The following is a 15543-nucleotide window of genomic DNA, read 5'->3' as shown; positions in this document are numbered from 1 at the left end:
ATTTTTAGTTTAGATTCTGTTTGGTAAGTCAAAAAAGCTAACTTTTAGCTTTTGTCTGATGACTTATAAACTAAAAGACTTGTTTGATAATAGTCTTTTAAAAAAAAACTTTTAGCTTATTTTACTAACTTATAAATTCTTTTTCATAAGCTATTTCAAGTAGCTTCTGAGCTTATAACTTCTACCTTTTCATTTTTTTTCCTCTTTTACCCTTATTATTTTAACTAAAATTCATATTTACCCTTTATAATTTATTATCATTAGAATTTAAAATAAAATAAGTAAATGCACGTTTTAACGTTGCTTCTTTTAAAATCACATATATATAGTATGTTTTAACGTTGTCTTAATATCTATTTTCAAATATGAATGCTAATATATATATATGGGGAGGGATCAAATTACACCAGTGTAACATTTGAGTAATGTTACACCGCTCAATAACGCTTTAACAAATACATATTTTACAAAATTCACCGTTGGATTGAAAGCTTATATCGTATAGATCATCCATGTTGAATTGTATAAAAATCTAAAATCGTTTGATATATATATATATATATATATATATATATATATATATATATATATATATATATATATATATATATAGAGAGGATGTATCATATGAGAATGACAAAGTTATATGAGAATGATGAGAATGAATAGGAGTCGTTGGATTAAAAATGAAGGGCTTAGATTAAAATATGACTTAAATGACTCATTGTATGTAATCCAATCCTTCTTTCTCCACAGCAAAACACAGAACGGTTCCTCCTTCTCCTTTGTTGCCATCTCTCACCGGCAACCATCTCACTCCCGGCGACTCATCTCTCTCCGGCGGCCGTCTCTCACTCTCTACGCAAGATGTGCATATTCTCCTATTCCTCTTTTGATTTCTCTGCCAAAAATTCCCTTTTTTATGTGTTTCTATTTCAATAGTTCTAGATCTTAAAATAAAATAGTTTTGGACAAATCTACTTAAGATGATGATTTTGGCAAAGGATGGAAGATGTACAAAATGATTTCTTCTTCCACGTATTCTTTCTTCTTTTGTTTTTCTTTCTTTTTTTCAATTTAAAATTTTCTGGATCTAGGAATTCTTTGATTATAATTTATGAGGGTGGTGTAAAATTGATATGAAAGATTATGTGAATGAAATTAGTTTTTTATGTGAATTAGATTGAAATTTGAAATTGCAACCCATATAATGAAGAAGAAGTGCGGGAGAGAGAGCAGGGAATGTAGCGAGAGAGAGAGAGAGAGAGAGAGGAGAGAGAGAGAGAGAGGGAGAGAAATTTGGCGGCCGGAAACAAGACGAACGCTGGAGATAGAGCAAGAAAAACGTCCGCCGGAATTGAGAAGAAGAAGGCGGCGGCCGGAAAGCAGTTGTCGGCCGGAAAGGAGAAGGAACGGGAAAGACAATGGGAAGAAGAAGAAGAAACGCGGCTACTAGAAGAAGATGAAAGGGAAAATGAGTATAAAAGTAATAGTAATAGAGTAAGAGAGACACATAATGAGGTTTTTTAATCTTACCCATCCATTTTTTATCCAATGGCTAATATTTCATTCTCATATTCTCATATATCTTTACCATTCTCATAATATACATCCTCTATATATATATATATTTATCAATTCATAGTTACGTACTTTACTATACTTTTTTTTTAAGCAATGAATCTTACTATAATTAACCATTATACTATATTGTGAATATATTTTGTTGTTATTTTTCATAAAGTATATCAACTGAAAGGAAAATATTTTTTTTTTTAAAAAAAATTCAACATATAAAAATTAGTTTTATAATAATATTTGAAAGATATATTTATTGAATTAATAAACTTAAAATATTGTAAAAAAAATAAAATAAACTTCAAATATTAAATCCTAAGTATCTTAAATAATATTAATTTGATAAAAAAAATTATTGAATTAAAGATGTCCTTTTATATCATTTTACATTTATCAGTCAGTTGAACCGCTAATTTTACCAAACACTTCAATCAGCTTATCAGCTAGAAGCTATCAGTCATCAGCCATAACCATAAACTATCAGCCATAGCTTAGTGGTTTTAAACGGTTTAAATTAGATTTGTTTTATCACCACATTATTCGATCCACTGAACCATCTAATTAGGTTTGGAGGTTAGTCTAAAATCAAGGGATTTCAACCTCATTCTAATTGCAATTGTGGAGGATTGAAAGTGGTTTTCCATACTAGTTCGGTGTCAGTTACCACTTGACCAAATAACGATTGGTTAAATTAAATATTATAGATGAATTAAGAAAAGGTGATCTTGTAAATTTTTTTAAAAGCCTTTAAAGTTATTTATTTAAATACTCTTTTTTTTTTTAGTTTTAATTTTTTATTGTAAAATTGTTAATAATTTATAGAACATTAAAGACTCCTGTAAATTCCATAACTTAGTTTATTTGACAGTGATATTACATTATATAGGAGTTAGAATTCGAACCACGATAAAAACTAAACAAAAGTATTTCATCTATCTTGTGACATAATAGATCTCAAACAATTTTTAATGCAACTTCTTTTGGTTGTTTCGCAGTCAACCTAAGATATAACCTCAGCTTTGAAAGCAAACCTCATTAGTGCAATGAATGCAATAAAAATTGCACATGATAAAGGTTGGAATCATCTATGATTATAAATTGATTCTAAGTTAGGTTTCCTTGGAGTTTAAGTCTCTCTCCATTGTTGCCTGGACTTTAATAAATACTAACTAGGTGGTTTAACAATTTGCACTTGAATGCTCGATCAAGAGTATGCCATTTGGTAATAGATTAGTTCTTTCATATTTTAGATTTTGTTAACATTGAAGGTTTTGGGTAATATCCCCACTCTTATTTTCAATTTATTACATATAGGGTTTGTCCCTTTATTAAGAAAAAAAAAATCTCAAATAAAATTTTAACAATAGGGAAAACTTCTCTTCTTACTCATAGACCTATTCGCGAAGTCCACCGGTAAAGTAGCGATCAAAATGCTATGATTTAAATTAAGATAATTGAAAATGCTAAATAGTGTCTCAGACTACTCTTTAAGCGCATTGAATAGTAAGACTTTGTGAAATATTTATGAAAATGTGTCAAGTCGACTGTAATGTTTACCTTTTGAATAAATAATTTCTTTAAATGAAATACTTAAAGAGTGTCCGGGAGGCATTCGTTAGCAAGACTCTAAGACAATTCATATTTGAGGTGTGTTATATCAATTTCATCTTGTGTGGGACAAAAATACGACATATTTTCTCTCTATTCACAACACGGAATTCAATGCATGCAAACAATATTAAAATAAAAATGTATATTTATTATATTTTTGTTAAAGAATTGCATTTGAATAGCATTTTCCTTCATATTTTAACCTCATTTTTTACATCAAGATAATCTCAACCTTTTATTTTAATCAAACTGCAATTACTGCTGAAAATTCTGTTTCACATTCAAGCATGACAACTCCTAATGGTGTGAAACTTCTCTACCCTCTAATTTTGTTGGATATATAGTACACAACACTTATTGTAAAAAAAAAAACGTACACAACACTCAATTATTTGGCCCAACATCACCTTTTTAATTAACGTGCAAGTAAATTTAACTTTTGAGTTAATATTGCTTTATGAGTATTGATATCTATTTTTTTTCTTGTTAAAAAAAATTCTCTTTAATAAATATATTATGAGAAAACTGTTTTACGCATTCAACATCAACACTATATTCTTGTCTCTTATAAAAAAAAAAAAAAAAAAAAAAAAAAAAAACACTATATTCTTGTCAAAAAAAATAAATATCAACACTATACTTATTTTGACAGGATCATCAACACTATATATTTTATATGATTTTTTTTTACTTTATATTATTTATTTTCTCACCTTGGATAATCCTTTTTTTTATTTTCCTTAATTAACATAACTAATATATTATGGGAGAGGATCAAATGACACCAAGATGTCAACGTTTAATTTGACATCAAATTTCATCTATTCATTTTGTTTAATATAAAGGCTTAAAACCATCATTTGGCAACTAGATTACTCGACAAAAAAATAAAATAATAATATTTAGGCACTAAATATCTTTTCCAATTGCCACTATTTATCTTTAAAAAAAAGTATGCTTTATTTTACTTTACCTTGATCCCAGGTGACCAATTCTCTTCATTTTTATTTTATTTGGTTAATTGCATTTTTTGTTTTTTATAAATTATTTGGTTACATCGATTAATGTAAAAATTCCACCCTTTAAGATGGATAAGTAGAATGATTGGGATTCGAACTCCGGCCGGGAATGGTAAAGTTTTAATTTAAACACGACCTTTTTTGTTAACCAAATGAAGGAACTATGACAATGAAGAGAGGATTCTCTCATGTTAATTTAGAGTAATTTTTTTTTTGAGTCATTGATTTGGGTGGAAAGAGAAAAGAAAAAGGTGAATTGAAGGTGATTAAACAAATTGAGGAACATGAGAAAAAATAAATGGAGAGAATTCATTCTCGATATTAATGATTATAAATTTATGATGTTTTTTTTTTTTAAAAAATAATTATGAAGTTTTCGTCAAATATAATATTTATCACGTTTTTTTTTTGTAGGTGAGTAAAAATACTGCTATTTAAGGAAAATAAATCACAAAATATTTAAACACATTAATTAGTTTAAATGATTGTTTTAAGCCTTTTAATTAAATAAAATGAATGGATGAGATTTAGTGTTTTTTTTTTCCAATCACCTAAGAGATTAGGGATGGATGAGATTTAGTGTCATATGTTTGATTCTTCATTTAATTAGTTTTCTCTTGTAAAAATATATATTAGTTTTCTCTTAATAAAATATCACTCGGCTAGTCCATGAGTTTAACTCGGTTGATGAGGGACATCGCATATTATATGCAGGGGCCAGGGTTCGAACCCCGGACACCCCATTTATCTACCTTAAAAGTGAAATTTCTAACCACTAGGTTAATTGGAAAAAAAAAAAAAATCACTCGGCTATAGAGTAAGAAAAAGAGACAATCTTTGAAAAAAAAAAAAAAAAAAAACAGAGACAATCTCACGTAATTTCTTGATTGTAAAACCTTATTATTGTCACACAAATTCCCTACTCCTACTCTTTTGGATCATCAAGACATTCCATCTTCAAACTTAAGAATATTTCTTAATCTTTTCTTGCCATCTTCACCCCGCATCTCTCTCCACAAACATCTCACTCAAACACACCTCACACACACTTTCTGCATTCGTCTATGCAGTCTCACTTGCATCAACATCATCACATTAACAATTTTTCATACATATCATAACCATAATCATAATCATAGTCCCTTTTGAATGCAAAAACTCTTATGGCATTGTTTAAGACACGTAACAATAGGAGATCATCATCACCATCATATGTATCAACCTTGGTAACATTAGGATTTATAGCACTATGTGTTTTTGGTGTATGGATGCTAAACTCCAACTCTATGTTTTCATCTCAAACACAAAGTGACGAAGAGAGCATCGCCACACGAACGGCCATTGATACATCTGAAAACACGAATAATGATTTCTCTACCACCGATGATTCCACGGAAACCACCACCACCACCACCACCAAAACCACTGAAGAGCCGGTAGAAATCACCACCGTCGTCCCCAAAACCGAAGAGCGAAAGGAGACTCCGACGGCCGTCTACGGAGATAATCCTGGTCATCTACCCGAGGATGCTATCAAATCTGATGACAAAAATGTAAACAACGATGCAAACAAACAACAGAGTGCTGTTAGTGACTCTCAGATATCGGAGGAAAGCTCGATAACACAAAAAGAACAAGTCTCCGCAATACAAGAAGCTAGTGTAGACAATGTTGAGAAAGTTTCCGAGCCTGAGAAAGTCCAACAAAGTACCATTGAAGCCTCCGAAGAAAACAAAAAGGCCGAAGAAGAGATTACCAAGCCTCAAGACGTTAGGGAATCTAAGGACGTAAGTGCCGCTGAAAATCAAGAACAAAACACGGGACAACAACAACAAGATGTTCCAAGTTTCAACACAGAAGGGTCTAAAAACGACGAAGATGAAGCAAATAAAGAACAATTACGAGAAGACAAAGGCGAGACTGAAGAGCAACAAAGCTCACAAGTCTCTAAGGAAGCATCAGAGAAAAAAAATGAAAAGCAAAATGAAGGTGAAGAAACTGTGAAGCCGAAAGCAGAGAAGAAAGGAGGAAAGGCAAAGAAGGCGTGGTCAACGCAAGCAGATCAGTCGCAAAAAGAAAAAAAGAGAAAGAAAGGTGAAGAATCATCAGGAGGAAGTGAGGAGAAAGTACAAGACCAGAAATGGAGTCTGTGCAATGTTACTGCAGGTGCTGATTATATTCCTTGTTTGGACAACGAAAAAGCCATAAAAAAGTTACGTTCCACAAAACACTTTGAACATAGAGAAAGGCATTGTCCTGAGGAAGGGCCTACTTGCCTTGTGTCACTTCCTAAAGGTTACAAAACATCCATCAAATGGCCTAACAGCAGAGATAAGGTAATTTTGATTCAAAGGTACATCTAATACATTTATGGAGACTTTGATAATGTTATCTTCAAAATTGAAAACATTGTTATTGTGTATGAAATTAGATATGGTACCACAATGTACCACACGCGAAGCTGGCGGAGGTAAAGGGGCATCAAAATTGGGTGAAGCTGACAGGTGAATTCTTGACATTCCCAGGAGGTGGAACTCAATTCATTCATGGAGCTCTACACTACATTGATTTTCTGCAACAGGTAGATGCAACTTCAGTTTCTAACCAGAACCATTTGCTAGTACTTAATATTTAGGATCGATACATAGCTTAGAATGTGAATTTATATCTTGCTATTTTTTTTTTGAACAAGCAAAAATGGAATATATTAACACCAACGGTCAATCCTTGCTAGCACAAGGTGTGCCAAGAAAGAATATCTTGCTAATTATTACTTGATGAATGAAGAATAAACTTTCTGAAAAAACTCATATCACTGACCAATTGACGACTGAATGAAATATTACAACTAAGGGATTGTATATAGGATGAATAATTTATGAATTTTATGGCGAAAACTACAACAGAAATATAATTAACTAAACTAACTTATCAATAACTAATGAATGATATGGCGAAAAGGTTATCAACAAACTATGCATATAATACCAATCATAATTTCTAACCTTGCAGGCTGAAGCTGGAATTGCATGGGGAAAGCACACCAGGGTGATTTTGGATGTTGGGTGTGGGGTTGGAAGTTTTGGCGGCTACTTATTCGATAGAGATGTTATTGCAATGTCTTTAGCACCGAAAGATGAGCATGAAGCACAGGTTCAATTTGCCCTTGAGAGAGGGATTCCTGCCATATCTGCTGTCATGGGTTCTCAAAGGCTGCCATTCCCCAACGGCGTTTTTGATCTCGTTCATTGTGCACGTTGCCGAGTACCTTGGCATGTAGAAGGTTGGTTTTGCTAATGCTTGAGCTTAGATTTTTCATTTGGTTGAGCATGGTTAATGAGAAATGCGAAACTTTGTTTTTAGGTGGCAAGCTGCTTTTGGAATTGAATCGAGTTTTGAGACCAGGTGGTTATTTTGCTTGGTCTGCTACTCCTGTATACCAAAAGCTTGCAGAAGATGTCCAGATATGGAAGGGTAAGATTACATATCATATCTATAACTGTTATTGAAAAGATAATAACTCAACAATTTTAATATGCGTTTTCTTTTAGATATGACCGCACTAACTAAGGCCATGTGTTGGGAGCTTGTGACTATCAACAAGGATGAACTGAACCATGTTGGTGCCGCCATTTATCGCAAACCCACTTCCAACGAATGTTACGAGCAAAGAGAGAAAAACGAACCTCCACTATGCAAGGATGATGATGATCCAAATGCTGCCTGGTAAATCTCTACCACTGTTACACAGACAAAAATATAGGATTTGATCAGTAAATATAGTTCTAATCTAGATCGGCAAAGTTATGAAATATATTATTATGTTACAGGTATGTACCTCTGCAGGCATGCTTGCATAAGGTGCCCGTAAACAAGGTTGAGAGAGGAGCCAAATGGCCTGAAGTTTGGCCTAAACGGCTGCAAAAAGCCCCATATTGGTTAAACAACTCACAGGTGGGGATCTATGGAAAACCAGCTTCCAAAGATTTTGTAGAAGACACTGAACGTTGGAAGAACACTATCGACGAGTTGAGCAACATTGGTGTAACTTGGTCTAATGTGAGAAATGCCATGGATATGAGAGCTGTCTATGGAGGGTATTGATTTAACCTGAATTAAAACTACTAAATTTTTTATATTTGATAATGTGATAACTAGCCTTAACATATAGTCATGGTGCAGGTTTGCAGCAGCTTTGAGGGAACTTCCAATTTGGGTGTTCAATATTGTGAACATAGATGCTCCTGACACACTACCAATAATCTATGAGAGGGGTCTTTTTGGGATATACCATGACTGGTGTGAATCTTTCAGCACATATCCACGAACTTACGATCTACTACATGCAGATAAACTTTTCTCAAAGATAAAAGAGAGGTATGGATGGAAGCACCTTTTTCACTCACCATTCTAGAGAAATTGCACCAAACTGATTCTGTTATGTTGTTTTGGTTCTCCCAGGTGCAAAATTGTTCCTGTTATTGCAGAGGTGGATAGAATAATGAGACCGGGAGGGACGTTGATTGTCCGCGATGAATCTAGCACCCTTAGCGAAGTTGAAACTTTGTTAAAATCTCTACATTGGGAGATAGTTTACTCTAAAGAACAAGAGAGTTTGCTCTGTGCAAAGAAAGGAACTTGGCGGCCTAAGTCTGTAGCTTCTTCCTCCTGATAATTGGTTGACATTCCCAATTTAACTTAAGGCTCCTTCTCGGGAAAAGCTGTGAAGAGGCAGTAATGTGCATTTGATCTCTCATGTCATCAACCTTCTATGCCCCATCAGTTGTCCAGAAAACAGTCGCACTTAATTTTTTTAATTTTATTTTCATTGCATATGTATCTCAGTTTTCAGTTTAATTGTCCCGAGATACAGAGAGATTCAGATCACACACGACAGTCGTCATACAGCGAACACCTACATGCAGATTTAGATTTTAGTTGTCAATATAACATGTCTGGTTCTGTTATATATGTTTAGTTGTTTACATTAAGCACTAGTAAATTTCTAATTCATTAGGTTACTCAAAACAGAACCGTTCTATTAATTTTTTGGTGCAAAAGCATAATTATTCTATTGAATAGACGTAGTTTATAAGACAAGACAATTCGACATTGGCTCCTTTGTAGAAATATTGTTGAACTCACATTCAAGTTTCATAGCAGAAACTGCCATCTTTTTAAAATATTGGCAAGATCAAGAGCCAGAAAATTGAAATTAACAATTTTATAATTAACAATGATGCGAACAAAATCAATTCCAACAATTAGAGCTCCGCCACTCATGATTATACTTTTCTATGGAACAAAATGAAAACATGAACTCTTACAGATTCTAAACAAAACCAGATCAAGCTAGAAGTACATGTTTATCACCTAGTAAATACCAAAAAACATGAAAAGGTATTTTTCTGCTAGAAGCTTGAAACTTTCATTATCCAAGAAAATGCGAGTTCCCCGCATACATACAAATTATAGATGCTACTATGCTAGTGCTCCCCGGTCTCTAGTATACAATCAACTTGCTTTTAGAAGCTTCTGCAATTCACCACTCTGGACTGCAGCACTGAGATCTAAATTGCAAAAACAGCAAAACTTCTTAAGAATGAATATTGAAACACAAAGAGAAAGCTTAACATTTGGTAATAGCATATGGATAATAGTAATACAGTAAACCTTCAATTTAATCCCTTAATTATCATTCTCTCTGTTTAGCCGTTAGTATATGAAAATAATTAGTCCCTAAATTAATTTATAATCTGCCTCATTGGTACTTAAGATGCTAGGGACGAACGGGACAAATCTATTTATAATATACTAAAACAGAGTCTCAAATCTTACTGTGATAGTTCATCTTTTCATATGTCATGTAATACAAAATATGCTACATCATACAAATTATGATGCGGCAGCATCTAAAACACAGCCACAACATGTTCTATCTTCTATCTTGTGCCTACTACCCAAATAAACACTTCCATTTCGTATTCTTGCATTTCAGTTTATGATTCATCCTTTTGTCCTCTAATTAATTCTATAATTGATCATTAATTAATTCAATAATACATATGAGTCATGAGACTTATGTTACACACATGTGTTACACAAAACTGTCCCACTCCACCTCTATGACCCAATGTTGTGTTGTTCAACATTGCCACATTCTTTCTTTTTTCACTCTTGCTTGTGTATCTATAATTTCAAAAATTGTTGCTTCATTGAAGATATATAAGATTGGAAGGTGATCTTGTGTTCATGTTACCAGCTCTATAATATTGGTTACAAACAATGAACAGTATAGAGGTTCATTGCTAAAAAATGTATTATTGAACAACCATGCTTTAACTAATCTACAACTATGTATGTGAGAGACCTACGTCTCACATAATTAAAATTTGTTATAAAAAACCAGTTGCCGTGCATATTTGTTGAGTTGAGAGTTTAAGGACAAAAAGTAAGGGACCTGAATATGTAATTCTATTGTGATTTAGTTCTTCATGTTTCACTAACATGGCATGAGTCACAATTTAACTTCCACTAACTTGACATGAGTCTCAACTTAGCTTCCACTAACTTGATGTTGAATAGTTCATGTTTGAGCCTAGTGGCTTTTCAGCACACTGGATTTTCATAGGCAAGTACTACTAGCTTGTAGGAAAGGGCTCTTAGCTTTTGCCTCCAAATCCTTATAAATTGTTTTAAATCACTAACGAATGTGTATGTGATAATGTTGAAAAGTATTCTCTGAATAGAAATACCATTTTCAATTCTAATAAAATACAAACAAAAAAATTCACCTGCGTATTGCGCAGGTCTCAATCTAGTTTTCATATATGCCTTGGGGACCTAAAGAGATAAATTTTCACATAGTTTAGGATGTAGATCCTTTCCAGCAAAATTTCTCTCCAGCTCTCTCCATTTAATCCCTATCTTTCTCACAGTCCACCCTTATTATTCCTTACTTTTCTGGATATAGAGGGATGCATGTTGGAGAGAGAATCCAAATGCCTATTTATTTATTATCATATTATATAGTTTAAAGACTAAGTAGGAAAGAGTGTGATACTTGAGGACTATGGACCTGTTTGGATTGACTTATTTCAGCTTACCTACCAGCATAAGCACTTGTGAGACTGTTTGGAAGAAATTATGAAAACAACTTATGACATATTCATAAGTTGTTTTCAGCTTATTTTCACAAGTCCTTCAAGATAGCTTATGAAAACAACATGTACCTTATATGAAACCATTTTAATTTTTTTTAATCGTTTGTTATAGAAATAAATTGTACATAAGCTTCAAAATAAGTTGCTTATTTAAACAAGACCTAAGAGAGAGTGTGATATTTGAGGACTAAATTGACAGTTTAGTCTTAGATAATAATAACCCAGAAAAGCAAAAAGCTAAGAAGCAAAAACTAACCATCTGATCCACCAATATGCTTGCCATAGACAAATACTTGCGGAACCGTCCTTCTACCTATCAAATCCAGAAGAACACTCTGAATTTCATACCCATCATCTGCACAAGCACAAAAAAATTTAAGACCGACATTAGATAAGTTTGAATAATGATAATCATTGCCTGTTTGGATTGCCTTATTTGAGTTTATCTACGTCATAACCACTTGTGAGACTGATTGAGACAACTTACCAAAACAGTTTTCAACTTATTTTCATAAGTTCTTGAGATTATGAAAACAACTTAACTTATAGTTTGTGCGAAAACAATTTAACTTTTGTTATAGCCCGTTTGGATTTGACTTATTTTTGAGCTTATCAAAATAGCTTATGCAAATAAATAAATTTTTATGTTAATTCATAAGTTTTCACTTACAAAAATTGTATCTTTATAAGCTGTTTTTTCATAAACTACATTGAAAAACTTATACTCCATCAGTTTTCTTAAAAGTGTCCAGTTAGAATGATAACACCAAATTAAGAAAGTAGATTTTTGCACCATATCTTCCTATTATACCCTCATCTTAATTCACCAATAAATTCCTATTTTTTGCACCTAGTACTCATCTTATTTAAATCTTCGATGAACCATTATTATAGGTAACAAATTCTGTTTAAATATGAATATAAAAAATGTAGCACCGGATGTAAACTCTCACTTGAAGAATTGCTAGCTTGCCTATAATTCCTACTTGAATAAAAGAAAGGCCTGCTTTCAATTTAAAGGCTTCCTCACTCACCGTAACAGACTCAGGTGCTAGAGAACTCAATGTCAAAAGCAACAAACTTTCCTATCGGAAAAAAAAGAACAAACTTTATTTTTATTTTTTTTAAAAAAAAAAACTCTAGTTTTTCAAATATATATAAAAAATATATATCGAAAAAGATAATAATAATTGACAAATGGTATCTTAAAACACAAACTGCATAGTTCATTAGAAACCCTAAATATGATAGAATTGGACACTTAAGAAAGCAGAGGGAGTAATACATAAAAACTTATTTATTTGCATCTTAAGCTCAAAAATAAGTGAATTCAAACGGGCCTATAGATTATACATAAGCACTTAACATGATAAGCACTTATGCTATAAGCTACAAATTAAGTTGTTTATGAAACAGCGGCACAGAAGAAGAAATCGGACAGAGTTATGATTGATGAATACCTCGCAAATCCAGCTCAACAACAAACGGTTGCTCATTTAGTTCAACAAAAACACGTTTAGCGCGCAAACAATACCTACCAACGAAAGATTGGAAAAGAGAAACATTGTGATGTGATCATTGTTAGATAATAAAATAATAGTCTATGTTATTGGGCCTATTAGTTTAGAGTCCATTAGGTTTTATTATATATTCTCTCAGTAACCTTTTTGTAACGTTAAGCTATTGGTATTCTATTGAAACCCTAGCCGTCTTTCTCTTTTCCTATTTGTGTATCTCTAATTCTAACATGGTATCGAGAGCTTATTTCGATCCTCCTTAGATGGTATGTTGTAGTTCCGCTGCCGAGTTCCCAAAAAAAAAAAATTTGGGAATACTGTGTGTATAGTTTGCAATCTCTATATGTTGGTAAAGTTTTGAGGAGGGTATTACCTTTGTGGCCTTTGTGAATTGGGTGGCGTCTTTGCTTTGTTGCTGACAACATGTTTTGTTGGCTGACAATTTTGGTTATTTTGCATTCGGTTCGGGGAAACACAATTGTTTATTCATACATCTCTACTAGTTGGTCAAAGCATGAACATGTTTGTTCTTCATGGGTTTGTTAGCTACTTTGGAATTAGTGATATTTACTGATATTTTACTGGAGTTTCAATTTGTGGTTCAAATTGCTAAGAGATGAATGAACGTCAAAAAAAAAAAGTTGGAATATTTGATTTGGTATTGGTTTAGTTATGTTTGATTTGAATTGGTTCTAATTACATTGCACTTCCGATTGTATTGTACTTCTCCCTATTGCACTGATTGCATTGCACTTCTCCCCCTATTGCATTTTTTCTGATTGCATTGCACTTCTGATTGCATTGAACTTCTCCCATTGCACTTCTTCTGATTGCATTGCACTTCTCCCTCTATTGCACTTCTCTTCTGATTGCATTGCACTTCTCCCCCTATTGCACTTCTTCTGATTGTATTGCACTTCTCCCCCTATTGCACTTCTTTTCTGATTGTATTGCACTTCTCCCCCTATTGCACTTTTTTTGATCGCATTGCACTTCTCCCCCTATTGCACTTCTCTTCTGATTGCATTGCACTTCTCCCCCTATTGCACTTCTCTTCTGATTGCATTGCACTTCTCCCTATTGCACTTCTCCCTATTGATTCTTATGATTGGTTTAGTTTGAGTTTGTTCGATTGATTTGGTTTATGGTTAGCTTGGACTGCATTGGATTGGATGTTGGCTTAATTTGATTTAGTTCTCCCCTCTTTGATGGTAAATTGCTGCGTTGATCGTGATCTTAATTTGGTTGATTTGTTGTCAGGGCTAATTTGTAACAAGCTTAAAGCTTAGTAAGCTTTAGCTTGAGGGGTGATGTTAGAAGTTTATTTTATTTGGTAGTTTATTTTATTTTCGTATTTTGTTTGACAAACTCATAATGCTTCTTGTTGATGCATCATGAGTTTGAGAGTAGGTGTTAGATAATAAAATAATAGTCTATGTTATTGGGCCTATTAGTTTAGAGTCCATTAGGTTTTATTATATATTCTCTCAGTAACCTTTTTGTAACGTTAAGCTATTGGTATTCTATTGAAACCCTAGCCGTCTTTCTCTTTTCCTATTTGTGTATCTCTAATTCTAACAATCATATTATATTATATTATACCGTAAAAAAGTAATAATAATTGGAATTGAATTGAGTTATAATTAATACATACGGGCAATATGATTTGGAGAAGATGGTGATTCTGTTGGAGTAGATTGCGTTTTGAACGAAGGCAGAAACTGAATTTGAGGCTTCTACTACTTGTACCGGTCCATTTCCATTCTCAACCAAAAACGGTAAAACGGATAACATCGTTAGAGTCACCGCCATACACCACCGTGAATTCTTCATTCTTCTGTCGGCACTGTCTCACTACGTTACTTCCACGTTTGATTAATAATCTATATATGGATGGATGGATTCATTTCCCAATTTGGTTACGACAGGATTTTGTAAAACGCAACCTCCTTCGTGGTGTCTTTACTCTTTTTACAGTCTTTTATGTGGAAAATTAAAATAAAGGATTAATCTATCTTATTATATTTTACTATCTTTGGCGATGATGAGTTTGAGGTGGATATCAATCTCACCATTATCACCTTAAACCTGTTTTTTTTTTAAATTGGGGAAAATCTAAATTCGAATTCAAATTCAGTCAACTTAAGTTTTTTTCATTAAAGTGGATACGTAAGGTTTGGACAGGTACATCTGAGTATTGATTTTATTGTCATTGCTATTTAGGAATATGTTTGATATGTATTTATAGTTATACTTATCTTAATATCTTAATCTTAGTATTTCGCCCCCATATGTTTTTTTATTGAATTTATCTCCCCCTGTTTAAATATGAAATTTTTTCATTGACTTTATAGAGATGTTCTTAATGTGCAAGAAAGTAGGACCATCAATTATAAAACCGGGACTTGGAGAATTGAACAGATGATTTGTCTTTGAAGGCATAGTATGATGACTATCATGTATTTCTACTTCTTTAGGACTTGAATCCAGGGATATGTGGTCATGAAGACGAACAAATGGCAAGACATATTTTATTTTTTATTTTTTTTTACATTTATGTGAAATATAAAAATTGTATTTAATTTAATGTGATATCAAATAGTAAATTAGTCAATAATTTTGATGTCATACTTCATTTCTAACTTTTAATATTAG

The 15543-nt window shown here is 32.7% G+C and overlaps 2 protein-coding genes across 2 annotated transcripts; one reads left to right on the top strand and one right to left on the bottom strand.

The window, feature by feature from the left end:
- Nucleotides 1-5096: 5096 nt before the first annotated feature.
- LOC123910378 (probable methyltransferase PMT27) lies at nt 5097-9333 on the top strand. The gene is made up of 8 exons (XM_045961475.1): nt 5097-6544; nt 6640-6789; nt 7221-7491; nt 7572-7682; nt 7760-7934; nt 8039-8305; nt 8391-8585; nt 8670-9333. Exons 1-8 carry the CDS (start codon nt 5372-5374, stop codon nt 8878-8880), a joined length of 2553 nt encoding a protein of 850 aa, XP_045817431.1. The 5' UTR covers nt 5097-5371; the 3' UTR covers nt 8881-9333.
- An 84-nt stretch (nt 9334-9417) lies between these two features.
- Nucleotides 9418-14877, bottom strand: LOC123910380 (glutaredoxin-C3). Its single transcript, XM_045961477.1, has 4 exons — nt 14543-14877; nt 12832-12905; nt 11628-11726; nt 9418-9778 (listed from the first exon to the last, which is right to left on the bottom strand). Exons 1-4 carry the CDS (start codon nt 14719-14721, stop codon nt 9723-9725), a joined length of 408 nt encoding a protein of 135 aa, XP_045817433.1. The 5' UTR covers nt 14722-14877; the 3' UTR covers nt 9418-9722.
- Between the last annotated feature and the right edge of the window lie 666 nt (nt 14878-15543).

Source organism: Trifolium pratense, linkage group LG2 (assembly GCF_020283565.1).
Source record: "Trifolium pratense cultivar HEN17-A07 linkage group LG2, ARS_RC_1.1, whole genome shotgun sequence".
In the NCBI taxonomy this organism is placed as follows: Eukaryota; Viridiplantae; Streptophyta; class Magnoliopsida; order Fabales; family Fabaceae; genus Trifolium; species Trifolium pratense.
This window is presented reverse-complemented; position numbering and strand designations above follow the sequence as displayed.

Bases quoted from the DNA above. Each gene is read 5' to 3' on its own strand.
- LOC123910378 (XM_045961475.1), top strand. From the start codon at position 5,372: ATGGCATTGTTTAAGACACGTAACAATAGGAGATCATCATCACCATCA. The intron at 7,492-7,571 runs GTTGGTTTTGCT...CTTTGTTTTTAG, and splicing joins AGTACCTTGGCATGTAGAAG to GTGGCAAGCTGCTTTTGGAA. The intron at 8,306-8,390 runs GTATTGATTTAA...GTCATGGTGCAG, and splicing joins ATGAGAGCTGTCTATGGAGG to GTTTGCAGCAGCTTTGAGGG.
- LOC123910380 (XM_045961477.1), bottom strand. From the start codon at position 14,721: ATGAAGAATTCACGGTGGTGTATGGCGGTGACTCTAACGATGTTATCC. The intron at 11,727-12,831 runs GTATTCATCAAT...GTGCTTGTGCAG, and splicing joins TGTTGAGCTGGATTTGCGAG to ATGATGGGTATGAAATTCAG. The intron at 9,779-11,627 runs GTTAGTTTTTGC...TTTGCAATTTAG, and splicing joins GCATATTGGTGGATCAGATG to ATCTCAGTGCTGCAGTCCAG.